The 26,538-nt window shown below is 40.1% G+C and overlaps 2 protein-coding genes across 2 annotated transcripts in view; one reads left to right on the forward strand and one right to left on the reverse strand.

Annotated features, from left to right (window-relative positions):
* The window catches only part of SNX7 (sorting nexin 7), a 30,854-nt gene extending 27,300 nt beyond the window's left edge, over positions 1–3,554 (forward strand). The window contains exon 9 of the mRNA XM_087730603.1: positions 2,922–3,554. Coding sequence (XP_087586729.1) covers positions 2,922–3,002 — 81 coding nt within the window. The 3' untranslated portion in view covers positions 3,003–3,554. The remainder of the gene's footprint in view (positions 1–2,921) is intronic.
* Positions 1–26,538, reverse strand: part of PLPPR5 (phospholipid phosphatase related 5) — a 252,420-nt gene that overhangs the window by 5,341 nt on the left and 220,541 nt on the right. The gene's annotated exons all lie outside the window — the stretch shown is intronic.

Raw genomic sequence — 26,538 nt, forward strand, 5'->3', positions numbered from 1 at the left:
CAGCCTCCCAGGAGAATGAAGTAAAATCATTCTGTAATAATGTTGAAGTATACATCACTAACGAAATGTCGTTTATGCAGTTCATGCTTCACAGTATAAAAAGCTTGAGCCTAAGGCACAGAGACCTAGTTTTGTTTTGGTATGGCTAATTATAATACTAGTCGGCTGTAGCGGCACTGTGATGTCTGGCAGTGCAATCAGCCACCATTCTCTTACATTTTGGAAAAGGTGTTTTGGTTATATAAACGAGGATAAATTAAAAACTGAATAACCTGTGTAACTGAAAAAAAGGCTTTGCATTTTTGTCTGGAAAGACTGCAGTAGATTGTATCTAGCCGGTTAAGCAACGTATTGTGATTGTATTTTAACATGTGCAGTTCGGCTCAGTGTTGCAAAAATAACAGAAAGCCATTTTTACATTCTAGCCAGTGCTGATATATGTATTTTAATTCACCTTACTGAAATTACAGAATGACAAAACATGGAGTTACATGATATAAATTAAACTGTGGTTCAGAAAAAACTCGTCAGTCATTGCTAACAAAAGACTTGTCAAGAAAGTGATCATTTCTTGTCCCACACCTAGAAGCAGCCTAGGAAAACAGATGTGCCTTGCAGCTTCCTAGGATGGTAATCCAGGCTGGGCTCTAGCAAACAGAAATCGGAGTCCGAGTGCCACAGCGAAGACACATTGCTAGCAGCTGCCTCACTGCCATTTTAAAACCAAGATGCCACCTTCCAGCTTAAGCGTCTCAGATAGACTCAGCTGCCAGTGTCACATGAAGTAGGGGAGAATCTAATGATCAACCCTCAAAGGCTTTATACAAAAGGTCAAAAAGACCTTTTAAGTCAGAGATCAGGTTGCAACACTTGCAGATCACTGTTCATGCTAGCACTATTTTCACTGTTTCTCCCTAATTTTATTTCAAAATAAAATCTCTCCAAAAAGTCAATGAAGAAAGCAGATTTCCACATGAATCTTACCCTGTTATTCCTCTCTTTTCACAGTAATTCAAACCTTATATCTGCTCTGAACAGCAGCATAATGTTGCTGTGTGCAAAAGCAGCAGAAGTTAGTTGGGGATTTTGTCAGCAAGATCAGAAAAGAAAGACTGGGGGAGTAGATTCATGGTTTCCATAGTCTAGGGAACAATATATGAATGACAGGAACAGTCTCTAACATGCCTGACAACGACCAAAAACCCATGCAGAAATAAGCTCCCGCATACTTTTTTCTTTGTGATCTCTTAGGTCAGTTGGCTGTTTTAACCTCTCACATTATCTTGCAGACCCACGTCTTCTACTTTTTTAGGTCTTCAGAGACATAACCGCTGCTGGCTTTTGTTTGCTTTTTCATGTTACTTTTGTCACCCATAATTTTACGGGTATCCCTGGTTCTGCGTCCCTGTGTCATCATGGATTCCGCCAACTCCCGTCATCCTGTGTGTCTTCTTCATTCTGCTCTTTGAGCTTATACTTCAACATTATTCGTGACTATCAGATCCTCCCACTCGTCTGCTTGCACATAGATATGCAGTAACACCAGGATCTAGGCTCTTTAATGTAATATGATTAAATCTACATATTTAATGGCAGAGTTTTGAAGTCATTCACTAGAAATGCCTAATAAGACAGAGTTAGGTGGCTGTAAGTTCAAGCAGCATGAATGCTAGCATATTTTCCATGTCTCCTAAGCAATGACAGATGGATGCTAGATACTTCATTGTAGCTGGGCATAGCAAATTCCTGTGGCTTGAATAGCTTATGATGGCAAACGTTTTCACTTAGGAAATAATGCTGTTTTCAGGGTAGTGATTTAATTCAAAGTTCAGATAAATGGAGTATGTTGTCCAGCTTTTGATATAAAAGATGTGTCCTGAGAAGTTTCAGAAGACTTACTTAGTCATTGTGAATATTTCAGATTCTTCATGAAAAAACTGTGCACAGTAAGTAGTAAATAAGCTGCACTGTCAAGAGCAATAGGTATGAGTGTATAAGTCAAAATTTTATTAGAACATTCCCATTTCAAGGTTGTTTTTTTTTTTCAATAGCATCAAAACAATAAAATTATTGCATGAATTTGTCTGCCCTGTTGTAATGACAGACTTGAAATAGTAAAAACCTGGTACTTTGGGTAATAAGCATCAGCGCACCATGGGTTACCTAGTGATAGCCTTGCCATGACTCTCAACACTAAGCTATGATTTATAATGGTTTGCCAAGCTGCCAATACACATTTAAGCCAAATTGAACCATAGTTACTTGGGGATTTGTTTTTTTTTTTTTTCCATTTTACTGCCTACAGTCTTGGTGCTTCAAATAAAAAAATTAGTTTGTACAATTATAAATACATTTTTCCATGAGGAGAGAAATGCCACTTGTTGTAAGGATGACAATTTTCCCCACCCCTCCACCCCCTGCCTTTCTGGTCCCATTTCTTTCCCATTACTCAGGGGAAAAATGAATTCTCTGTGTGTTTAGAAAAAAACTGCTTTAACTTAACTTGGAAAGAAAACTGGGTATACAATGGGATTCCACAGAGATTACAAGGGAACTGTGCCTGACAGCGCGCTTTCTGGAAGAGATCTTTCCCTGTAACTAAAAGGGAGAGATTAAAGAAGAGCATAATTAATGTTAGCATCTTCCATGCTAACACATACAATTACGATGCTCACACTGTGCGCTTGTCATTATGTAAAAGTGACCTTTACAGCTCACTCAGCATGTTGGCTAACATTTTGCATATCACTGAGCTGCCTAGGAAACCGTATTTTGCTCTTTCCGTAGTCCCACAAAAGCAGCTTGTGACAATGCGTATGTATTCCGCTTTTTTTTTTTTCTTCTTTTTCTCCTTGGCTACCAGTTTTACAGAAATCTATCTGCTATATTCATATGTATCTGTGTTTGTTTTTTTTTTTAAGTGCCTTGCTACATGGGAATCCTTCCTAGCATCTCAAACAGTGGATCTTCATGTGGAAGAAGATTCTGAAGATAGGCCTTGAGTAATCTCTCTGCTCAATCTCTGCCTTTTCCATGCAGTTTCTCCCAACCAAAGAAGTGCTTTATATGAGATCAGATACATTATTAAATTCAACTGTTAAAAATCAGTGAAATGCAGGAAACCAGCTTATTGAAAACTCAGGTATTCTAGTCCTGAAATACGTTTTGGAACATGCTATATATTGCTTTATATTGCTTAGCTGTGATTTTACATATTTTTATGCAAGTCTTTGCATACAATTGTATTCATAAATATTGCATAATTTGGATATAAAATATTTTAAATATGTAAAAATAGCTCCATTTTAATAAAAAGTTTAATAGGGAAAGCTTGTCTTTGTTCTGTACCCTAGTCTTTAAGGAGTATTTTTGTATTTTAGCGTGCTTGTTATATTCTCTTTGTTGACTGATTTCCTGTACTTGTAAAATTACCTAGCGTAATCTTCAAGGAGCTCTTTAGGATTATTTTAATAGATTGTGCTAGTCACCTGATGGCAACGTGGTACGGAAAGATGCTGCACATATTCTGTGAGATTAATGCTGCTTTAAAGTACTGTTAATTCAGTTCTCAGTTTTCAGTATTTAGATGTCTATTAAACATCTTCAATTTGACATTTTTTAAAGGATAAAGAAAAAACGGACAGTTCATGGAAGAGACTGTTTCTGCAATGATACAATGTTAGTCGCAGCACTGATCCTACCAGTACAAAAGCTTCCATTTGGAGTTCGCAGGATCAAATCTTTTACTCCCATGGCTGACCCTCCTGTAATCCTTAACTTCCTCTCTCTTCGGATAGCCAGTGTGGAAGAGAAAGGGATAAGAAAGGAACAGACAGTTTTGCATTAAAATGATTAGCTGATTCACTCATGCAATATGCATTAAAGTGTTCCAGTCATTGAATTATTGTCCCCAAAAGGTCTGTCAGCCTGCACTTGTAATTCCGGCAGTTGTTCTCCCTGGCAGTTAAGGTCTGAGCAAGCCTAAGTCTGAATATGGAAAGAATGAGGTGCAGGAATTGGAGACAGCCTAACCGTGGCTCTGGCCTTGCAGAACAGCAGAGCTTCAGCCATCACCTTCACCTTTTGTGGTGGTCATTTGTGGGCTTGCTCTTGTCAGTCACCTAAGGGCTGCGGGGGGTCAGTTCCTGAGCCCACGGCTGCACTTGGGTGGCTGTGGACCTGTCCAAGCTGGACGAGTCATTTTGTCGCTTTGATCTTAAGAAATGTAGATTGCAAGTGAGACCTGGAATACCAGCACAGCCGCCTTGGCAATGCAAGGAAGACTGCGCTCATGCTGCCCCCATGAAGTATTAATGAAAGGTCAGCTCTTTTTTTTTTTAGCTATAAAATAGCAGTTAAGATGCTTCTGAAATGCTGCAGGAAGCATGCATCTCTCCCATCTTGGAGAATTTACAGACGAGAGGCGAGTCTGTGTTAGGAGGAAGGTGGTGCGGTGGTGGAGGGCTGTGCTGCGCAGTGTCTTGTCCAGCAGCGCTGGCAGCGGATGCTTGCAGGAAGCATGGAAGAACAACGTGGCTGGACTGTGCTCTTTTCCCATTGTATCCTTCCCACTGATTTTTTTTTTTAACATCAGAGCTTCTATCAATGCGCTTAATAGCCCTTAATGCCTTTCCCTGTGCTTTATTTTCCTTTTTCCCACCTACATTTTTAGTATTTACCATGCTGAATAGCAATGGATTCCACAGCTTAATTCGCAGGAAAAATCAATTCATTTTGTGATTTCCTAAACCAGCTACCCAATAATTTCAGGTAATGCCCTCTGCCTCTTAAATTGTGAGAAGAGATGAACAATTGTTTCCTATTTGTCTTCCCTGTGCCACTCAAGAACTTACAAACCCTCTAGCGTGTTTTCCAAGTGCTGCTGCTTTTCCCAGAGGAAAAGCCGTAGCTTAGTATCATCTTGTACAAAAGGCATTTCACATCTGTGCTCATTGTTACTGCTTTTCTCTATATTTTCTAGTTCTGCTGCAACCAGTGTTTAAAATGCAGGCACATGAGAAATGTACATGTTGTCATAATTATGCTTTGATTTTTTTCATAATTCTTTCCTACTAATTCCTAATTTATTTTTTAAAGTACCGCTGAATGCTGAGCTGCCATTCCCTGGAACTGTCCACTAACATTAAGAGCTATTCTGAAGGTTACTAAATAATTTAATTTCCATCAGTGTGTATATATAGGAGAATTGGTTTTTCCCCAGTCAGCATTAATTTGCATTTATTAATACTCAATTTGGCCTGCTGTTTTTAGCTCCTAATCTCTCAGTAGTGTACAGTCGTATAAACACGATTCCAACAAGACAGGCAGCAGTAACACTCTGAATACCAGATAAGTGAAAGTTCAAGAAATTGACCTTAAAAAGGCTTACCTGGAAGGATATGAATGTTTAAGCGTAACAAAAAATTAAATACTGTGCCTCTAATTTAGGCTCCTCTAAGAAAATGTAATGTCTGGTTAGCTGAGATGGGGAATGCCAATGTGCGTTGCATTGATTTTGCCTGTATGTTCTGCCGGAGCAGAAAGCTGCTCTCTGAGGCATTTAGAAATCAGAAGCACCATCGGAGATTTTGCATCCTTGGTAAAAACGTGGGCTGTGGTTCATTATGTTCATGATTTATTTTTCATTTCTTTTCCTCTTCAGCTAGGCCATAAATTATGGAGGGAAAGACTTTAGTAATCAGTTATATAGAGGCTTTCTTGTGACTATGTTGTTATTTTTCTGATTTTCTAGTAGCACTGTCATGCAAAGCCAAGGTCTATTGTTAAGTACAATCAAACATTGTCCTTTTTGTGTCGTACAAATACTTCTGAAACTTATAATTTTAGAAGGTCTGTTGTGTATTTGGACCTATTTCCAAAGATTTTTTCTTTCATGGAGTCTCACCTTCCTTAGGCTAATGCTTAAAAAGTGCTTAAACTATTTGATTACTCAAAATCAATCTGCCTATTCTTACTGGATTTTCTTTCTGCTGTTTTCAGATAGCTTTGTACAGCTTGTTAGAGCCCAACCACTTTAAATCATTCCTGAAGTGCCAAAAGTCTGACTAGGAATTAAACTTTCAGCTGCTTACAGCTAAGAGCCTCTGTCTGGAGGCCTTGACTTCCTTCTGCAGCTTTGCAGACTGAAATTAGTTAAACAGTTAAAAGGCAAACCTGATCTTCAAGAAAAGAAACCAGTGTAAAAATGGTGCGATGTTTTTGTGTGTCCGTCTGCAGAGAGCATGAAACAACAGCTCTGAGTGGCAGAAAGTTTCCCATCCAGTCCTGTGTGGGTTTTGTTCTAAAATTCAGGTGAGATCAACTTTAAAAACATCAGTGTTTTATTGTAAAGTAGAAAATTCAAACTGCACCTGCAGTTTCCTAGCTAGATAATCACCACCTGTAGAATGCAGAACCAGCACAGCTTATTGGCTTCCTCAGGCAGCCAGAGACAACGTGACCGAGTGTGTCTTCTTGGCCCAACAACTCCATTTGTCGCAGTGACGCCCTTTCTGCCCAGCGTCAGAGGTGGGACCATTGCCAGGCAGTCGCAAGTTACTGGCCAAACACTTTCAAGTGCCCATTACCGCATTCTGAATTTATGTACAGATACTTCGAAAGCACAAGTCAAATAAATATTTAAAAGAAAGAGAAGAGGCCTCCTTTCGCTCAGAGTTCAGCGTGCAAACCCCAGCTCCTGGCTAACCGCAACCAGCTAACTCAAGAGAGAAGCGTGATCGCGCAGTTTGCAGGGCTGCAAGGTTTAGTCATCGTGGCCTGTGTCTTGACCGTGAAGAGGAAACAATTCCAGGACAGAAGAAAAGATCAGTTGTGGAGAACATGCTGCCTCTTTATATGTTAGTAGTTCATACCTAGGGCCTGTAAACAATGCATTTCTCTCTCTTGTTAGACTGAAAATACATGGAGAGGCAAGAACAAACAGCTGTCACCAGTGCAAATTGCCAGTAATAAAGGTAAAACAGAGATGGCTTGTATCGGTAAGACATCAATGGCTCTAAGATTTTAAATGGTTGCCTGGTGCAGACTCCATCGCTTGACAAGCTGCAAGTGCTCTGTGGCAAGATGCATGTCCAGAGAAAAAGGAAATAAATACGGGCATAAAAAAAGAGCTGCTGGCCCCTGCTGCTGTCAGCCTGCACCCAAAGTAGTGACTTTTCAAAGATTTTGGCTACACATATTCAAATTCTTTCATTTGCCTGATAGCTATGGGCAGGCTTTCACTGATAGCATCACTAAAATAAGGACAATGCTGGCATAAATTAATCATGAAACCAACCTTCCAGCAGGAGCTCTGCAGGCCAGGAGGAATATGAAGGGTTTTTTTTTTCATATGCCCAACTCACACTTTAATATTACTATCAGCACTGCCCACTATATTGCACAAACAGTCCCTTGCAGCTCAGTGAAGAACAGATGAGGGCAGCGGTGTATGTAATAGTCTCCTCTGATACGTTTTAAGTTTACTCAAAGAAAATGGCTAAATAAACCTTTTCTGACAAACGGAGGAGCTCCTACCTGCTAGCTGGCGGGGTTGACTTTGGTGACTACAGGATCAAATTGTACAGCCTTAGCAGAAAGCACGGACAGCAAAATGTTCCTGAAGCACCGCACAGCTTTGAAGCTTTTACGGTGTGAACCAGTTATGAACTGTTGATTGGCTTTCTGTTGCCTTGACTCTAGCCATGCCATCATCGTGGAGAGAGAAAAGCCTTATCTGTGCAATCCCACAGAGGCAGCTTATTGAATACAGAGTGACTAAAAGAAATATTGGCCAACAAACTGAACCTTAAACTCCTTCAAGAAACCTACTGTGTTGCTTTTCCGAACAGCACCAATGTTTGGGTGCAGCCCCACTGTCAGCAGTGGCTCAGCCTTGCTGGGAGGAACAGAGAGGCGACACCTCATCCCAACCTGAAAGGGACGGCCACAAACTTTCAGTGCATTTGGGAGGTTTGTGGGACCTGAAAAGTGAAGGTACATCCTGGTTTACGTAAGAAAAACGATTAAAGAAATGCACACCTGTAAAAGGATGTCCTTGTTTGAAATGTAATTGGAAAAATAATGAAAAAACATCATATTAGTTTTCCTGCAGGCAAAAAGCCATACTTTGTGGTTTAATATTTTTGATCTAGACTGTGACAGGACACTGAGTTTTCAGCAGGAATAATTCCTTTGGTAACAGTATCGCTCAGAAGATTAGTTAAGGAATAAGCATTATTATGTCTGCATTAGTAATTAACCAAGAGTTGCCAGTAAGCCATTAACTGTCAAAGCCAAACTAAAACTTCCTTGGAATCAAGGCAACGTTGATTACTTGGTGTGGGGAAGATTCACTGTTTTTTAAGTAATTGTTATAACACTATGCCAGCTTAAAGAGCAACTGAATTGCCTTTTCAAATTAACTTCTTTAATCAAAAAATAAGTGGTTGCAATGTTATGGGTTGGGTTTTTTTTAATGAAAGTAAAGCATCTCACCAGCCTCTTTTGCAAATGAAAAGAAATAAGATTTTTTTTTATTATTATTTGTACTCTGGAATTGCGTTCATTTAAACAACAAATTAAGCTTTCACCAAGAGGTAAAAAAATAGTATGTAAAACGAGAGCTGACCAAGAAGCTCCATAGGTATACAACTATCACAAAGCTCCTTACTTCTAAGTAGAGAACTGTTTTTTCACTCAGGTGCTGCATTATTTGGCTGTTGGGTTACAAGACAAAGCCAGAGTTGCCCTGAACATCTGCACCTCCTGCCCAGGAGCCCGTAAGAATTGCTTGGGCCCCCCAAAGCCGGTCCTGAGCCCCTAAGGCTGGCAGGGATTACCTAAATGAGCAGCAGCTCATTGAAGTTTCAGAATTGCTAATGCTTTTTCATCTCTTTTTACTGCTTGATACTTCAGCATACACAGCACAAGAGTCCAAAGTTTCTATGCAATAAAAGCAAAAGAGGGAAGTTTATGAGGGTCCCTTTCAACCTAAAAAGTATTCTATGAGTCTATGAAATAAAGTGAAAATTGAGAGTAATTCTATGAAGAGAAAAACTTACAGGCATTTAGTACATACTCTCCTACTTTTGTCCACCAGCAATACTTTTTGCAATAAACACAAAAACCTGACAGATACTCTGCTAACATAAAAGCAAGGCTAACGCAAGGTTAAGAGAAAGATTTGTAGTGGAGTTGGAGGGAAAAGAGCTAAGTGAGAATACCTCTTTGGAGACTGTGTGTTCATTCACTGACAGGACAGTACAAGTTTTATACGCAAATTAATTGTGACAGCTTAACATAGTAAAGTAAGTTGTTCAATATTGGTGCCTTCCAGCATGTTGCTTTATTCCTGTGATTGCACGTATTTTGTTACCATCTCATTCTGAGGAAGAAAAATAATGGAGAAATATAAAAAGGGAGGTGCAAAAGCAGAAAAAGCAACTAATTTATAATCTTCTCTGATGATGACTGTGCACTATAGCACGTAATTGTCAAAAGAATTTTAAAATATTATACAAATACAGTTGTGCCTCACTTTGTCACATATGGGTACAGCAAATGAAGCAATACACTTCTGCTGAAGACTGAACCTAGAACCTTTTTTTTTATATTAGCCTTTTCTTTATTTCTGAGTTTTTGCTGAAGCAGAGAGACTCTCCATACAGACCACCATCACCCCCATCCAGAATATCTAATACAGAAAGGCAGTACCAGGTCAAACCGGCAAGTCTTAGCCAGCTTCTTCTAAGCAAGGTAAAAAAAGCCCTATCTGGCTAAAACGCAGAGATGCCAATAGAAGTCATTCCCTGATTTATTTTTTCCCCCTTTCCATAAGAACTGCAAAGCTACTTCCTACAGGTCCCACTCGTTCCCGCTCACCCGCTGAGCACCTCACCCAGGTTTAATAAGGGCTTTTACAGCCAGGTTAGGACAGGGTACACAGTCCCCTGACGGAGGAGCTGGCAAAGAGCGGGGTGCAAAGGGCTGGGAGCCAGGCGCGCGCTGGGGAAAGGTGACCCCAATTCTCTGAGCCGCGGCGCCGCCCCAGTGCTCAGAGGGATGCTGAGGAGCAAGAGGAGCTACTGTACTTTGTCTTGTTACTCACAAGAGATTCTCGGAGTGGTACAAAGATAACTGTCATCTGTCGCTTGGATTGCAGTCTATACGTAGATTTCAGAATATAGAAGATAAAAAAATAGTACGGAAGGAAAAAAAAATACCCTGGATACAATTAGAAGGATATTTGCTTTCATGATTTAAATTGTAGTTAGCTTAGTTTTTAACCCTTAATTCAAAATGTTCCTGTCCCTACTTCATACGGCTTGGTACATACACCGAATGCGTGTTGCGTCTCACGTTTGTGAGGGTTGCTATGGGAATTCTGGCTTCACTGCTCAGAAAGTCATTGTCTGCAACTTGACTAAGCTGATCAATGTTATTGCTATATATATTCATCTGCCCTTAGAAGCATTTGTCTTATGGATGACCTGTATGGAAAACAACATTATTTCATATCTGCTTTTTAATATGTCATCTCATTTATCAAAAGTATTTATTCAGAACAAATACACTGCAAGGCTGTGAAGATTTTCCTTGGGAAAATTCCTCTCCAATAACACAGATCCAGATGTTAGACTGTTCTAGTTCATTATTTGTGGTATAGCTGTTTTATAGCAAGGATGTAGGAACACATGTATAGCTCCATGAAATGGCCAGCGCAGCGTCACATGGCACGGCCGTGTGCCCATAAAGCTGGGAGCTGACATTTAGCTCGCTCGTCTGTGTGGAGAGCTGCTCAGTGCAAGGAACATTTCAGTATTCATTTTATTTTTTCAAAAACGTGAGATCAGTTCAGAGCAGAATTGAGTTCCCTGCGTAATTCTAACCATGCAAATTTTTTGGTCTGTTCATTCATTCTGGGATACGTGAATGTTCCCAGTGTGACTGCTGACCACTCCGTCACTACGCTGTGATCCAGAATCCATGGAAATGAATGAAAAGACCAAAGATTGTGTTCAGCTGTTCTAATACGAAGTCTCCCAATTAAGCAACATTCAAATTATTAACAGTATTTGGGGAAAATTTGCTCATTAAAAAGAAACTGGAGCAGAAAAACATAATCAGTATCTTGACTTTACTCTTACATTTGGTAGTGACCACAGTGTTTCTGCCATTTGTTTATAAAAGGTTGGGGGGTGATTTTTTGAGGGGGGGAGAATTTTCCATTGTCTCATCTTAAGTATCTCAGCTGTTCTCCAGCAGCAGCAACGTGTGTTTAGAAGGGAAGCAATAAAGGCCTAATTACAGGGCAGTGTAACAGCTACAAATGCATATTCTACTGCTACATGTTCTTCAGAAGGATGTAATCAATTCACACTGGTTTTGAACGATGTTTCATATTGTGATCTTGTAAACAGATCTTAAAATAGCCAGTTTATACAGAAAGCTGAATCTCTATAATTAGGAGAGCTTTTCTTTTTTCCAAATTAACCCTAAAAGAAAAGTGGGAGGATGGAGGTACAGCAGCTTTCATTTTGAACCCCCTACTGAAGTAAAAAAATGCTAATAATTTGGAAGTTGGTCTTGGTTTGTTGGTTTTTTTTTTAAGAAAAACGTACAGCTATTAAACAACATACAACTAAATGTGGTGTGTCAGAGGCAAACTTAAAATGGTGTTTCTGTAATGCCGAATCACCATGAATTAGTTCAGATAGTGAACAGTGACACATCGTTTTGGATTTCAGTAAGAAAACAAGAAAACAGAGTTGACGGAACTCAGCATTTTCAGAATTTGTTTTGTACCATATCATTTAACCAGTGGCCAGTGGCTTCTGCTCCACGCCATGATGATGAGGTCCTGTTGAAAGCTCAAATCTCTTGTGAATTGAATTGTAATCTTCGGTTTTAAACATACCACCAACTGAGGCTGATAATGTACCATCCAGGAAAAAACTAAACTAATGTTTCACTACAGCAGATTTTGAGCACAGCTGCAAACCCCTTGCCATGGAGATGGAACTATAGTGTGTCCGGAGAATATTTCATTCTTTGGGATTAACTTTGAAGACGCTGGAATTAATGGATAAATCATTGTTGTAACAGCTCTATTCCAGTATCCATAGCCTTTAACTATGGTGTCATAAGAAAGAAGAGCCTAATATGAATGCAAGATAATTAATGTTGCTTAGTGAAAAAAACAAACTTTAGATGATCCTGTGGCTGAGTAAAGTCCAAGGGAGTTACACCAGCCCTCTGCTTGGCCCTTTTGCAGAGGCATGGCCACTGAACGCAGGGGCTGAACGTCGGTGAATGTGGAACAGCTCTACCCATGAGCCAAAGTGGCACGAAGATACCATTGAACCAACTTTTGGTTGCTGAGGCATAGGTTGGTTTTGGACTGTAGTCCCTCTCTCCTTTGCCACTTGCCACCAAAATTGAGCACGGCTGTCAAAAAGCTGATCAACAAGCTTAGAGTTGCCATATTTGCTAGATATGAGTGTCATTTTGTGTAGCAAGAGCTTCTCATCTGGGTCTCTCCCATGTCACAAAACTTCAGCTGAGGATCCCTGTCCATCTTACTTATCATTTCTTTACAAAGACAAGTTCATAAGTATGTTAATGACCAGAGAAAGAAGGTATGTCTGTCTGGGGAATATTATGTCTTTTTACAGTACAAATGATTGTTCTCAAGTGAATAGAACCAAAATTATTAGAATAAACTGTAATTTGCTTTTGCCTAATCTCTTGAAGTTGCTTAGGGCACAGTGATATCCCCACCCTGTGGCAGAGGCCAAGAAAAGCTTCTCACTTTTCTAAGTCATCAACAAAATACACAGAGTAGGAAGGAGAAAGGCTGTCAAGTCTCTTGGCCTTTTCTGTTTCTTAAGTTTTATCATGTACTTCTGCAGCATATGGGTATAACTAATTACATTTTCTGAGCAGATGTGCAAAAGATGGATTGATATGCCAAGGCTGGTAAATGTCCAATGAGAAGGAGACTGGTGTGCCCATGACAGATTTTGTAAATGAGACATTTACGGAAATGATGAACGTAGAACATTTCATTTTAATATGTTATTCCTGAGGTTAAAAGAAGCCCAAGTCCATTGTCAATGGGGAAAAAATGTGTAGTGTGTCTCCGTTTCCAGTTTTAGAAAAATTAGTTTTTTCAACATCTGTTTGGAATATGTTGGGATTTTTTAACTTGTTTCCTTTGTTCTCTCCCATTTTCTACTTACTGTTGAAAAGGAAGGTAAATAGGAAGGGATTTGGAAGGAAAAAAATGTTAACTCCCTCTCTCACACAAAAATAAGATTAAAAAAATTAATTTTTCAAATGTTAAAATGAAGAGTCAACTGATAAGGCTAGTGAGAATCTGTACAGGCTACACCTGAGCAAAACAGCAAACCAGGAATTAATGACGTTGCTACTTGATGCGGGTATGTCAGAGCAGATTTGACTGACCACTCAGATGTGCTTACTGGCACAGCAGCTAATGCTGCTGAATGTGCCTACCTGAAGCACAACAGAAGCCTTGCGGATTCCGTCCTTAAAAATATACAATCCCATTGTCCTAATTCAGTATTAAGCTGGTGAGAAAAGTCACTTTGCAAAATAAAAGTAACACGTTATTTGATATTCAAAATGGAATTTTTCTCTAAAAGTTATGGCCCTTTTGTAAATCAGTACTTCTGATCATGTCATTCCCTTTAGCCAGATCTAGGTGTGTTCCCACCTGGCTAACTCCAGGGTGTCTTCTTTTGGTTTCTTTGTTTTGTTTTTAAACAGAGCTGAAGGAAGTTTGAGAAGTTTGTATATTCTCTGTAGAGAAAGAACTGAAGAGTATTTTGCCTCTCAAAGTGATTTGTAGTTGTCATCCTTTTTGTTTTCTCCCGTTAGTCTCTTCATTATTATTCACAGCTCAAATCTGTGTATTCACCTTCTCCGATTTTCAGGTGCTTTTCCTTCATAGTTAATTTCTTTCTTCATTTCAAAATCCTTCATTTCCCTCTGACACCATGTAATATTTATGTAATATTTATTACATTAGTGCTAAAGCTGGATGAATAATTTATCAGCTATTTTGCCTCTCTTCCTATTCAAGTATGTTGCGTAAAGATTTACTTGAAATATTCATTATTTGAAATGTGTTGCTGAATAATTTTTGCAAATAATTCTTGGCCTGTGTATTGTTCAGAGGTGCAACCAAAACCCCAAGTGGCAATGATTTGACACTTTCATCCAACCGTCCCCTGATGGAAGCTCTTCTTCTGATACAGCGTTTGGTGCACCTGCTGAGAATGTCCCCACTTGAAACTGGCTTCCTGCAAATACTCCTCAATGTTCACTTAAAAGTTCTGATCTAGAAAAAAAATACCCACCAAATAAGTGCCTATTTTTAGACTACTTGGAAAGGAGGGACATGAGAGTCAGTGGTCAAAACCAACTCATTCAGCAGTGAGAGTGCTACCTACATGGAGCTTGCTGCTCGTTCAACTAGCCGCTGGGCTGCCCATGCTGTCTTCATTCAGTTACTCCCTTCACTCTTCAGCACCATCAAACACCATAGGTTACCCCAAGTGACAAGGTCCTTAAAAGTGAAATGGTGCACGTATGATTTACATAGCCCGTGATCAGGAAGCCCGAAAGAGATAACACTGGTACTAAGAGCAACGACGGTGCTGGGGAGTTTCCCTTGCAGTATCGATGCTGGCAGCAGCAAGAGGTCAGCATCAATCCTGGAGTGGAGGGATGCAAACAAGAGGCTTCACTTATATTCAGTCAGAAAAAAGCGTCACCTATAAAATGCAGTAAAGCTGTTTGCAAAATACTGTCAGATATAAAGTTAGTTCTCAATGACATTTCTCTTGCAGTGAGGAGGCTGCTTATAATTTAATTGCTAGTTAAAAGTTCAATCATTTACTGCTTAATATTCCCAATTTAGCACTAAATTAATATTAAGTGATATAATTGCTGCTGAAGTCCCTGACCAAATTGGAAAAGGAGGGGTGGGGGGCAATTCTTCAAAGCATCAGGGCTTGCTCTGTGCTTATGCCAATTTTCTACCTCCTCCTTTCGTTAGCAATGCTAAGCGGGGAGTGCTGACCCTCAGGGTTAGCTTCTCTTGAATAAAAATTTGGAAATTAAATCCGTGTGGCTATCTGCTGCGGTCTGTGAGAGCTGCCAGCTGTACCTGTGCTCTGCAGAGGCTCTGGGAGTGTGTCCAGGGCAGCAGGGAGTGAAACATCGAGTGGGAGAGACAGCGTGTATCAAATGGAGCTGTACTTTGAAGAGGACAGAGCGAAGGTGCTCTGTTACATACCAAAGCAGACAAGTGGGACTAACTTGGAAGACAGTGAGGAAAACAAATATTTTTTTTTCTTTCTGAATTTCTAATAAAACCTTGATACATAGGAATATATATAAGGAAGACAACGAAGTAGAGAATTGGTGCTGAGAAGTAGTCTGTAATGGTTGACTACAGAAGCTGTGACTTTTTGGAATTGTGTCGTTGTTTTCTGTTAGGCTGTCACCCACCGTACCCAGATTCCGTGGATGAATGTGTATCCTGTAATTAATTATTCTTTTTCTGTCTGACCCCTGGAGTTGGTTTTCATAAACTGCAAATTGTCAGAATCTGATTCGCATTCAGTGCTACTGACAGTGGGAATGATCAGAAGAATTCACTTAACAAATATAGATGATAAAATAAAATGTCACAATTTATTACATACTTTTGTTCCATCTGTCTGAGCAATTTTAAATGCCAGATTTAAAGAGGTGCCAGCAGGCCACGTCTTTCAGGGGTGCTTGCACATGGCTGCACTGGCTTTTAGCATTTTCTTTCTATTAAGAGGATAATTTGGTGTCACAGTAAACTCCTGGAAGGGGGCGAGAGCTCTCGTGTTTGCAGTGGGAAAAATTTCAGATTATCTTTAGAGTACTTGTGTTTCCATCAATGAGGCAGAGCAATGGTGGCAGTGGTTAGGTGGCAGGTCGTGGCGCTTTTTCGCTCGGGTGAGCAGCTCCCACCAGAGTGCCCCTATTTTGTTCTGCTGCTTGTTGGGGACGGTACCTGCCCTGCCTGCCAGGGCTGCCTGACCAGCCGGACATGCCGGGCCCACCCCAGCCTCCTCACCAAGACGGGAACTGAATCCACCTCAGCCCTGAAGTCCCTCAAAGCCTGTGGGTTTTAAAGTTCAGCTCAAACTTGAAGCATCTTTGATGCATTTTCTGCTTCAAAAATGCTGTGAAAAAATGAACAGGAAAAAAGACCCAGAAGAAGTAACTCAGCAGAGAAAAGAAGATTGGGAAATGGAGCATGAGGAGGTAGAATAAAAAATGTAGAGAGTCTCTGATCAAAGAGTAGAGAGGAGAAGAGAAAAAAAGAGAGAATGAATAAATAAGTAAATGCTACATACTCCACGTCCAACCCTCCCTTTCTGTGTCCAGCTCAGTGGCACTCACTGGCGCTGCACAGGGAAGAGAGGTTTCTTCTCCCTGGTAAAATCTGACTGGCTTTCAAGGGGGACAACGGTATTATACAGGACCACCTGTTACTGCCCCAGCATTAGTGCAAGTAAGGCACGAACTAATGAGCTGCCAGGAGCACCTCTGTTGCTACGCCCACCCCATGAAAAAGAATTCTCACTCCATGCATCGCCCGTTGCTGTCCTGTTTGTACTCCCTTTGAGAAGCTGGCAACTTGTCAAAACATGTAAAACACCCAGCCATGTTTAGGACTGGAAAACAGCTAGACAGCTCCCCCTACACACACACACATGCATTTCAGATGGAGAGACCTTAAAAGGTGCAAAATTTCAGCCCACAGATCCTTAGCACTTACTGAAAAAAAGATTCTCTTCTTGTATCGCAAATTACCAGCTACTTGGAAATATAGGCCATAAGTTTTTATGTGGCCTTCCATGGAAATTCAAATTGCATTTCAAAGTTGAAATTCACCCTTATTTTCAAATGTTCACAATATCTTGCTTTAAAAAAAAAATTGTGTTATTTCAGCTCATTTTAGGTGCATGTGTGGAGATACGCAAAAGTGTGAAGGCATGACCAAAGCCATTTATTCCTCTTGGGCCTTGATTTTCTATATTGAATTAATTAGAGTTGGACTTCCCAACAGCTAGAAGATAAACTTTCATATCTGTTTCTGTGAACTGGAAAACAACATGGTAAATTGCTTTGGCTGCCTTTGAGGCACCTAATGTATTTTTCAGCTTTTCATTTAAAAGCTGGCTGTACAATGATAATGGTCAGAGGAGAAAATGCCAAACATTCATCAAGTTAAGGCTCATTTAAAAAAATATACCAGGCAATATGTATACTGGAGCCAAATATGCCACATATTTTAACACCCACTGAGCATGGTTTCGCTGAAAGAGAATACATTGACTTTAACAAATATTACATCTTTCCATACTAAATCTTTGAAAAACATTGAATTCTTTTCCCTGGTTAAACTTTTCTCTTCATGCTTGATCCCTGCAAATAATACCAGAATCGGAGCCCTTGTTCCCAAAATAATGTAGGTTATAAGGGGAGGTAACTCGAGGACTGGGATTTGAACGTCAAAACTTTGCTAACTCCAGGCTACTATTACTTTTGCACCCTGCCAGTGACTAAAGTATGGATTAGACTTGCAGAAATACCCCCAACTGTGCTCATGCCTCGGGGCGGATTTAGATCAGACTGATTGTTCCATTAAGCTCCCAATCTGGTGAGAAGTCACACTAGTAATTTGCATCTTCATAAAAGAATTAGCAGAGCTGTTGCTTTGAACTTCAATTATCCATGTGCATGTTTAAAGCAGAATATTGAAAATGCATTGTGCTGTTTGCACAGCTGCAGAGAGCTAAATACACGGGATGTTTGCAGGTTTGCTATCGAACTTTCCGTGCAGCCAGGGAAACACAGGGCTATTGTGAAGTCTGCAGGAGATCTAAAACCATGGGCAGGCATTGAAGCAGAAGTGAAGCTCTAAAGAAAGTTTATAACTTCATTTGTGGACATTGAGGATAAACTCAACAGGCCGCTTAAGTGTTTATATTATGAGGTGCCAGCTGCAGCTCTATAGTTAAGGCTGAATTGAGTTTTGAATTTAAATCAGGGGTTCAGCTTCATTACTTATGTGGATGATGTGGTTTCCTTTCTTTTTTCCCTCTTGTCTCAAAATGTACAGTACTTGCTCTTTGAGCACATGACGGACTTCCTACTAACTTGAAAGCAAATCAAGCAGTTAAGGGTTAAAATTAAACTGTAAAATAGATCCCTTATGAAATTAGATTTTGTTTAGAATACTACTGATTTTTTCACATTGTTATCACTGTTAAAACTCAGTTATACAATATCAAAAACAGCTGAAAAACACGATGAAAATAATTAACCAATGTTTATATAATTGCTGTGATCAACAGCTCATTTATACTTACAGGGATTATTACGGCATCAAAGCTTACGCAGCCCATCATCCCTCCTTGCCAGCACAGCCATTCATTGCCACAGTACTCCAGGTTACGTCTTTCCACGCTACAGTACTCCAACTCAGATGAGGGCAATAGCCCATTTGAACAGGCATCTTGGCCCAGCCATTGCGGCCCTCACCCCTTGGCCATCTCCTGCCCGCATGGCTGCTCAGGTGTGAGTGACCCTGCAAGGCTCTGGAAGGCTCTCTGCATCGGTGCAGCCCTGCACGAGACCCAGGCGTGTTCCCCAGAGGGCTGGGGGTGGGCAGTGGCTGGTAGTTTGGCACTTTAAAGCCCCTTCCTATGGACCTGCCTCAGGTCTCTATGTGGGAAGACCTTGTGCTCCAGCCGGGGTGGTGCTAGGGGAAGCCTGGAGCTGCAGCTCCCACCCGGCGTGCCCCCAGGCACCACCTGTGGGTCTGGCAGCAACGAGATCACTTGCAAAAGCATCTGAAAAATAGGCTGATATTGGCCTGCGCACCCCATTGAGAGAGATCCCACAGCTGAATGGGGCTGTAGAGAAGCCACATAGACTAGATTATCCATTATGAAACAGTATACACTGTGAGAAAAATTAATATTAAACAAATTGGCCCAGGTAAGCTGCAGCTACTGCTGTCTATGCAAGGCACTTGATATATGTACTATTTTATGTCCTCCATCCTGACATAATTGACATACTATTTCATGGACCGCTCTACTGCTTGCTGCCACTGTGCCACATTTTGGCTGCTGGTCATTTTTGCAGAGAACAGGAGGGATCGCTGCAAAAGAGACAGGCATGACACATAATATTGAGCTATGAGTGAGGAAGATATTTTGATATGACTTTTATATTTATTGCCAGTGACTAATCAAAGTTCCAGCTCGGCATCTAAGGATCAGCATTTCTAATTTGCTGGCTGCCTAGCTCTTAATCAGAGCAACATCTTAGCATCAAGGATTCTGCAGCCTGTGGCATTTGTTATGGGCATTTGTACTTCGTCGAAAACCTAAGAGAAGCAGACAGATCTGATCGCAAGGTAACAAAAATATTACAGCTCTGATGGTATAAAAATTAAATGACTGCCTTTGAACACACTACTTTTCCTATAGCAAAGACAATTACAAAGGGAAATACAAGCAAGGAAAGTTTTCTGAAATGCAGTGACTAACTAAGGAAATCTCATGTATGAAAATCCAGGGCATTTTGTACAATTTCATGCATTGCTGAATCTTTGCCGAAACGAACAGAATTCCTTAAGCTTACAACTGTATATGTAATTAACCACATCAAAATGATAACCCACAGGAATTCAATAGCTTGCCCCAAAACATCAGCTTCTTGGGTCTTGTGGCAAACTATTTGTTATACAATAAGCCTAAAATGTTAGAGAGTCAGATCTGCTCAGTTCACACATAGTGTATTCAGATAGCTGTGTCTTTCCAAATGAAAAACCCCAGTGGAAGAGATAACAATGTATTTATTTTATTGAAATACTACTGATCCTCCTAAAACTAAGTTTGAGGTTAATCAGATTTACTGCAGTTTATTACTTTTCGTTTACAAATTATTGGAAAAGCATCAGATGCTGGTGCAGTCAAAACCCCTGAGTAAACGGCAGATCAATATAAAAATTGATCCAGTCTCTTTCCACAGCACATGTCTTCCTTTTGGAGCAAATGTAAATGTTATACAGCTTAAACTAAACCACTGCAAAGAATATTAACATTATAGCTGATTTCTAGCAACTGCTAAACACCTCTAGCCCTGAAACCACACTTTCACTACTGCACCACAGTCTTGATACATTTCTGTTTGGTGATTCACGTTCTTGTAATCTATAGAATCATTTATTGTCTCTCTGTGTTTAGCACTGCAACAAATAATGTCTTTTCACTGCACTGTAATTTCTTTAATATTCAATACTGTTCACACTCCAAAAAAAAGTAAGTTTTCCATAGTTTTTAATACTGGAAGGAATTCTGTCTAGCAAAGAAAACAAATCTTAAGAAGTAGCAATGCTAAACAAACAAACAAAAAAAGTTCAAAGTAATTCAAAGAAGTCCATGTCAAGACTGCGGCCCACTCCCACATTTGCTTATCCCAGTGGACAGAGATAAAAGATAGGTTTTGCAACATATGCAAAGGACTAATAGACCAAACTAATGTTGAATGTGATACTATAGAAAGATCAGATGATGCCCACATCTGACTTCTTTACAGGTTCATTCCTGACCTGTCGTATTTAAATTAATACTTTCCTATCATTACTTATTAAATGAATACTTGAATTATTTCTTAAATAGAAATCGAGGGGCATTTGCATGCCTTGTTGCTACATGTGGAGCAACTGTATCTTGTCTACTTTAACAGTTGCAAAAGTCAAGGGGAAGGGTACTGAAACACCATGGGAATGACTCCAACATTCGCTCCTTACATTATGCCCTGCTATGATTCATGCTATTTTCCTTAGCTGTTTATGACCTACACACTATTTGCTAGCTACACAAATCAGGTTTGTCAAACTTGCAACATTATTGCCCCGTTACAATGAGACTTCACCTTGTATTTTATTACTAACCAAAACCATTTCAACAAAACAACCCAAACCAGGGGTCTGTCTTGATTAAGAATTTGTATATTTAGCCAGGCAGAAAGCAGAATGATGCCACATTACTGATTTGCTCAATTCCAATCTGAACAGTTCAAACTGTAAATACTAAACATTTTTATGAAGTCATTTGTAGCCAATTCACAGATACAAAATAGCTGACAGAGGATTTGTAAGGGTAGACTTGACCCGAGATCCATTTAGTCCAGTATGCAGTCGCTGGTGGGTATCAGCACTGGAGTTTTGACAAGAGGCTGGGTACGTGCAAATATGAAATAACAATCCTGTAGGAGAAGTCCTCTCTTCAGGACTAAGATTGCTTCCTTAGCCTAATGCTTTAGTTACATTGCAAATAGCTTGAAATCCGATCTACAATAATTACGAACATTTCCATCATCTGTACATCTAATTCATTTTTCTGAATCTTACTAAGCTTTTAGCTTCAGCAAAACCCTATGGTAATAGATGCCTGGAGTTAATTTTAAAAGTCATCAGTTTTAAGCTTGTTTCACAGAAAAAATCCTTTGTACACATGGCAATAGCTCCCAAGGAGCTGGAGCTTCTCCTTTCCTCCCTTGCTTACTTTCACCACAGCCTCCTTCATGTGTTGCCACACTGAACTAGAGTCAGGCTTCCTTTGGAGGAAAACATCTGTTTTGCAAAATCATTACTACTCAACACATACTATTTGTTTCTCTCAATATTTTTCTTTTCTTTGATAAAGATATATTCAGTTTTCTCGGTGAAATGTTTTGCTTCTATTTCCTTGAAGTAAAACTCAAACACCCTAACAAGGATGGCTTTTTTTTTTTCCTATAGCCTCATTTGTTGAGCAAGGCACACACATCGAAAGACAGGTAACACCACAGTCATATTACAGCTGTGAGACTGAGTGCAGTGCTGCTAAAATCCTGGCTTTAACACTGGGGTTTTCCAATGGCTGGAAACCTGCTTCAACACAGTCCTGCGCTCTCTGTTTATGTAGGCCAAGTTCCAGTGTCAGCCAGTGCACTGTGCAGAGCCACAGGATAAAATGTCTGACGTACCTGACTACTCATCTATCAGAAAACAGGGACATAGAAGATGCTGCTGCTCATGAGGAAAAAAATATATTTCTCATATAATATTTCTAATTTCTAATCTGTCTAAAGGAAATGCAGTTATGAGAAAATATACAAAGTGCCAAGCCCCTCGCAGCATGCTAAACATCAAAATAAGCCCGTAGTAAGAAAAGGCTCAGAGACCAAAGATGTTTGTCCTGAAATGCACACAAAGGGGAGTGGCAGCTATAAAGAGCCCAGTTCCAAGTTCAGAAACCAAAAGGGTGACCCTCAGCTTGCAATTCCATCAGAAACTTTTCTGAGCCATCCGTCTTCCCAACAGAATGTGACTTCTGCAATACAGTACTTCAAATTTTCCCAATAAAATGTCTAATGGACACCGCGGGGGCCACAATTCCTGCCGAAACGATAACTCCTCCTTCAGAAGTGCCGGTGCTGGGACTACTCCAAGGCCCGAGGAACAGTCAGAGGGTGTCCTTTGAACGGCCCTCCTTGCAGTGCTGTGGCAGGGCAAGGGGATGGCCGGACGGGTGACAGCTCGGGTCACAGCACACAGCTGCTTCCAAACCCAGCAGGAGGGAAGGGGAGGCAGAGGGAAATCACCAGGGCGGAAAAATTAGCTATCAGAAGCCCAAAATGACCTTTGTAGAAGAAGAGATAAGTCTGCTGTAACACCCATGGGCACAGCAGGTGCACTGCAGACGTAGTTAGAAGTGGTTACGAACAGTACACAGTACTCACAAGTGTCAGCCATAAGCATGAAAATAAATACTCAGTAATATGTTGGAAATAGCTGTAAAAGTGTGCAAGGTGCATGACTGAGTAAGGATAATTTCCCCCTCTCGTTTCTTGCACATAAGGTTCTTTCTACTCCCAGCCCCCTTAAAAAATGAATTTTGCTTTCTAACTCCTGAAGGGGAAAAGAAAAAAAAAGAAAAAAAAAAATTATTCAGTTGGCAGCAGTTTGGTACCAGAGAGAATTTACTGACACTGAGTCAATAAAAACAAAACCTCCACATGCTCTGTTTCGTTCCTCACCCACCAGACTGTTTCAGGGAGGTGATGTGTGGAGGAAAACTATATAGTTTAATTGGGTATTATTATCTATAAACTACTAGGTAGGCCCTGAGGTGTTCTGAAATAACCTGTAAAAGGAAAAAGCATCTGCAGTAAAGAGCATGAAGAACATAATTCTTTGCTTATTTACTACTTAGAAGTATTTTAAATCTTGTTTTTATTTCCAAGTGATCTCAGCCTGCAAATGTACAACGCACCATTATAACAGCTGCAGATGATATTAAGAGAACTGAATTGCAAGTACACTTTGGAGCACTGCACTGAATCATCGATGAGTGCCGGAGAACTGTTCTTCCATTATTTTAAATGTGTACACATTACCAAACAAAATAAAAATATCATGTATTATTGATATTATATTACAGCACAGCGGGTAGGTTGCATAGAAACCAGAAAAGGATAACCGGAATAACTCTGTAGTTAAAATATTTTAATCAAGTTTGTAGAGGTTAATTTGTTACCTGAAAAAACGACAAAAATGAAATCTAGATATAGGATCTGCCCCAACCTCAGAAGGAATTTCATTATATTAATTGCATTACAGAAGATGCTTAGCTTTTGCATGATTTGTTTTTTTATAGTTTAATCATTGTAGGCTTCTCTAAATTAAATAAAATGTTAAATTGTTTGGACAAAGAAGCATAAATTATCACAAATACATGAGAAAGTATTTTTAATAAAAGCCCGCTCTGTGAATGAAGGGCTGGTGAAGGCTGTAAAATTTCATTTTAAAATGAACTCTTGAACATCAGAGAAACATTCTCATGCTTCAATGCAAGCACACAGATTTTTGTCTAAAAAAAAAAAAGTATTATTAAAGGGAGTATTATTCTGTGATGGAATGATGGAAATGCCATAATACGTCATAAACACAATTTAATAATTTTTTTCCGTTAGAAGACCACTTGCAGGCACAAAGATAAACTTATTATAGCAGAACCATTGGTGCTTTCACAGATAACGCCTGATAGCATTTTCATTTAAAATTCATTTTTTTCTGTGGTTTGTAGCTTGATAAATTTGCCCTGGACCAAAACATGGTTCTCAAGAACTAATGGTGGGGATCTCATTTAACCAAATTACATTTAAGCATGCATTTTAAAAATAGTGGAAAAACATTTTCCATGACTGAATCGTGACGGCGTGTGACAACCACTCAGGATGCAAGGGAAACTGATAGGATGGTCAAAATCCAGTTTGTGCTCTAGAGCAGGTTAAATACTACCTTTTCAGCAGCATCATGACAGTTACCAATCTGGCCCTGAAAATCACCATCCCTGCGTGTAGGAGCCATTGCTTTATTTCACCACTAAGAAAAACTACTGGCACTGGGAAAACACGATTGATCATCCATGCTGCAATGTGTGAGCAATTAAAGCACAAAGGGCTCTCTGTCCTCTGAAGGGCCATCCGTCCTCCAGTAACTCCTCTTAGCTGCCTGCTCACTCGCTGTGGGATGAGTCACAGGCTTTCACTTCCAAGTCACTTGCCCAGGTTTCCACAGATAACCTACGTTAAAAAACCAAAACCTCCAGTCCTCAGCCTACATGCCAAACAACAATTCAGCTCTCTAAACTTTTTCTTCTCTATTCTCTCCTCCTTCCAAAAGATGTTTGTCTAAACTGGAAGTTTTGAGGGAACATCAGAGGTATTGGCAAATCAAGCCTTGTGCTGTTTTCTTTCCCGTTTATGCAAAGACAAGTAGGGGCAGAAATATTACTAAATAATACATGCTAAGTGCATGATGGCTGTATGCTGCAGAACTAGGTTTCCCAGCTTGAACTTTGCACAGATCTTTCCTGCTGCCCTGTAAGTGTGGGAAATCTCTCAATACACAGTAGAGGCAAAATGAAGATCTCTTTGCTTCAGAAGCAATATTCCAATACGGGGCTTAACAGATTTATAAAATCCAGAAACTACGATTTCAAGAAAGGGCTATTCAGAATCCACGAATCTGCCACTTAAAATTCTCAAATGAATAGCACAGACTGTGCTTTTCAAAGGCACCCAAAATTTAATCCACTGAACTCCCACTGCAAGCTAAAGCATTTGACATTTGATTTCTAGAGACTCGTTAGCAAATCCCTCAGCTATGGTATATAAGCACCTTTTCCTGGCCCAAAGAAATCGCCTCCTGCAGAGACTGTTTTGTGGCCTAAGAGGAGCTGGCTGGGCAGCACCAGCACTGTGGCCCAGCACGAATGCCCCAGCAGGAAGAAGCAAGGCCACCCCATGGGGGAGAGCACTTCTTGCCGTGTCCGTGCCCAGGGTGCACACTGGAAGGGTGAACTTGTGGCCTGCCTTTTCTACCACCCTGCCGGAATGAGGTATAATCTCTGCTTTTATACTTTTCATTCCTGGGAATCTTTCCAGGCTAATCTGTTCTGCATGGACTGTTTGGGCCGCCTCTGCCCCTGCTAAGTCAGTGATGAGGCACTTCTTGCTTTCAGTCCCTGCTGGCTGTGTCCAATGAGCTCATCAAGAGCTTGAGACACATCCAAAATCTCAAGTTGAGCTCCTCAGCGTGTCTGGAAGCCCTTTGCTGTGTCTGTCCCACAGTAATGTATTTCCACAGCTCAGCATCCTATGCAATCATATTCCTCTGCATAAAGCCAAAAAAATAAGACTTTCAAGCTCACGCTTGTAGGGTCATTCCAGCATCAGCTCGTAAGTGCCAGCACATTAAGCCCAAATCCAAGTGTTCAGCCTAATATTAGACTGCTTCATCCAGACATAGGCACTTTCATGTAGATGTGGGCAGTTAATACCTTTGAAAAAATACTAACATTTGAAAGCTAAAATGCATTTGAAAACTTTGGCCCAAGGACACAAGAAGGTAAAATTGCTACCAACAGTTTGGAAAAGCCCAAGTCAGCTGTAGCTCTACCAAGCTAGCTCTACTAAGATAGCTCTACTAGCATCTCTTCAGGCCTAAATACAAGATTACAGTAATCAAAAAGAGATCCATCAGTATAAAAATAGCTATCAAATAAAATTATATACTTTTAGAAGGAACATAACTTCTAATAAGCATTTAGAGAACTTCTTTGAGTTTACAAAATAATAAACAACAACTCCAGACAAAATACAAATTAGAATGTGATTCTTCTACGAAGAATGACTTTCAAAGCACAGGCTACTAATTCTTATATTCCGTGCTTTCCAGACTGAATGTCCTGCTTAAAACTCACTTCCCATATTCCCAACTCTGTACTCCCTGTCTCTCCCCTTGTGCTTTCACACTTTACAATAATATGTGTTTTATGTATTTATTTCACTATCTTTCAGTTAATTCTATTTTCTATAGTAAGACAGATAGCAAGGTGT

The sequence above is a fragment of the Nipponia nippon genome, unplaced genomic scaffold, assembly GCF_047370975.1.
Source record: "Nipponia nippon isolate SJK-2023a ecotype South Korea unplaced genomic scaffold, ASM4737097v1 scaffold_5, whole genome shotgun sequence".
Lineage (NCBI taxonomy): Eukaryota > Metazoa > Chordata > Aves > Pelecaniformes > Threskiornithidae > Nipponia > Nipponia nippon.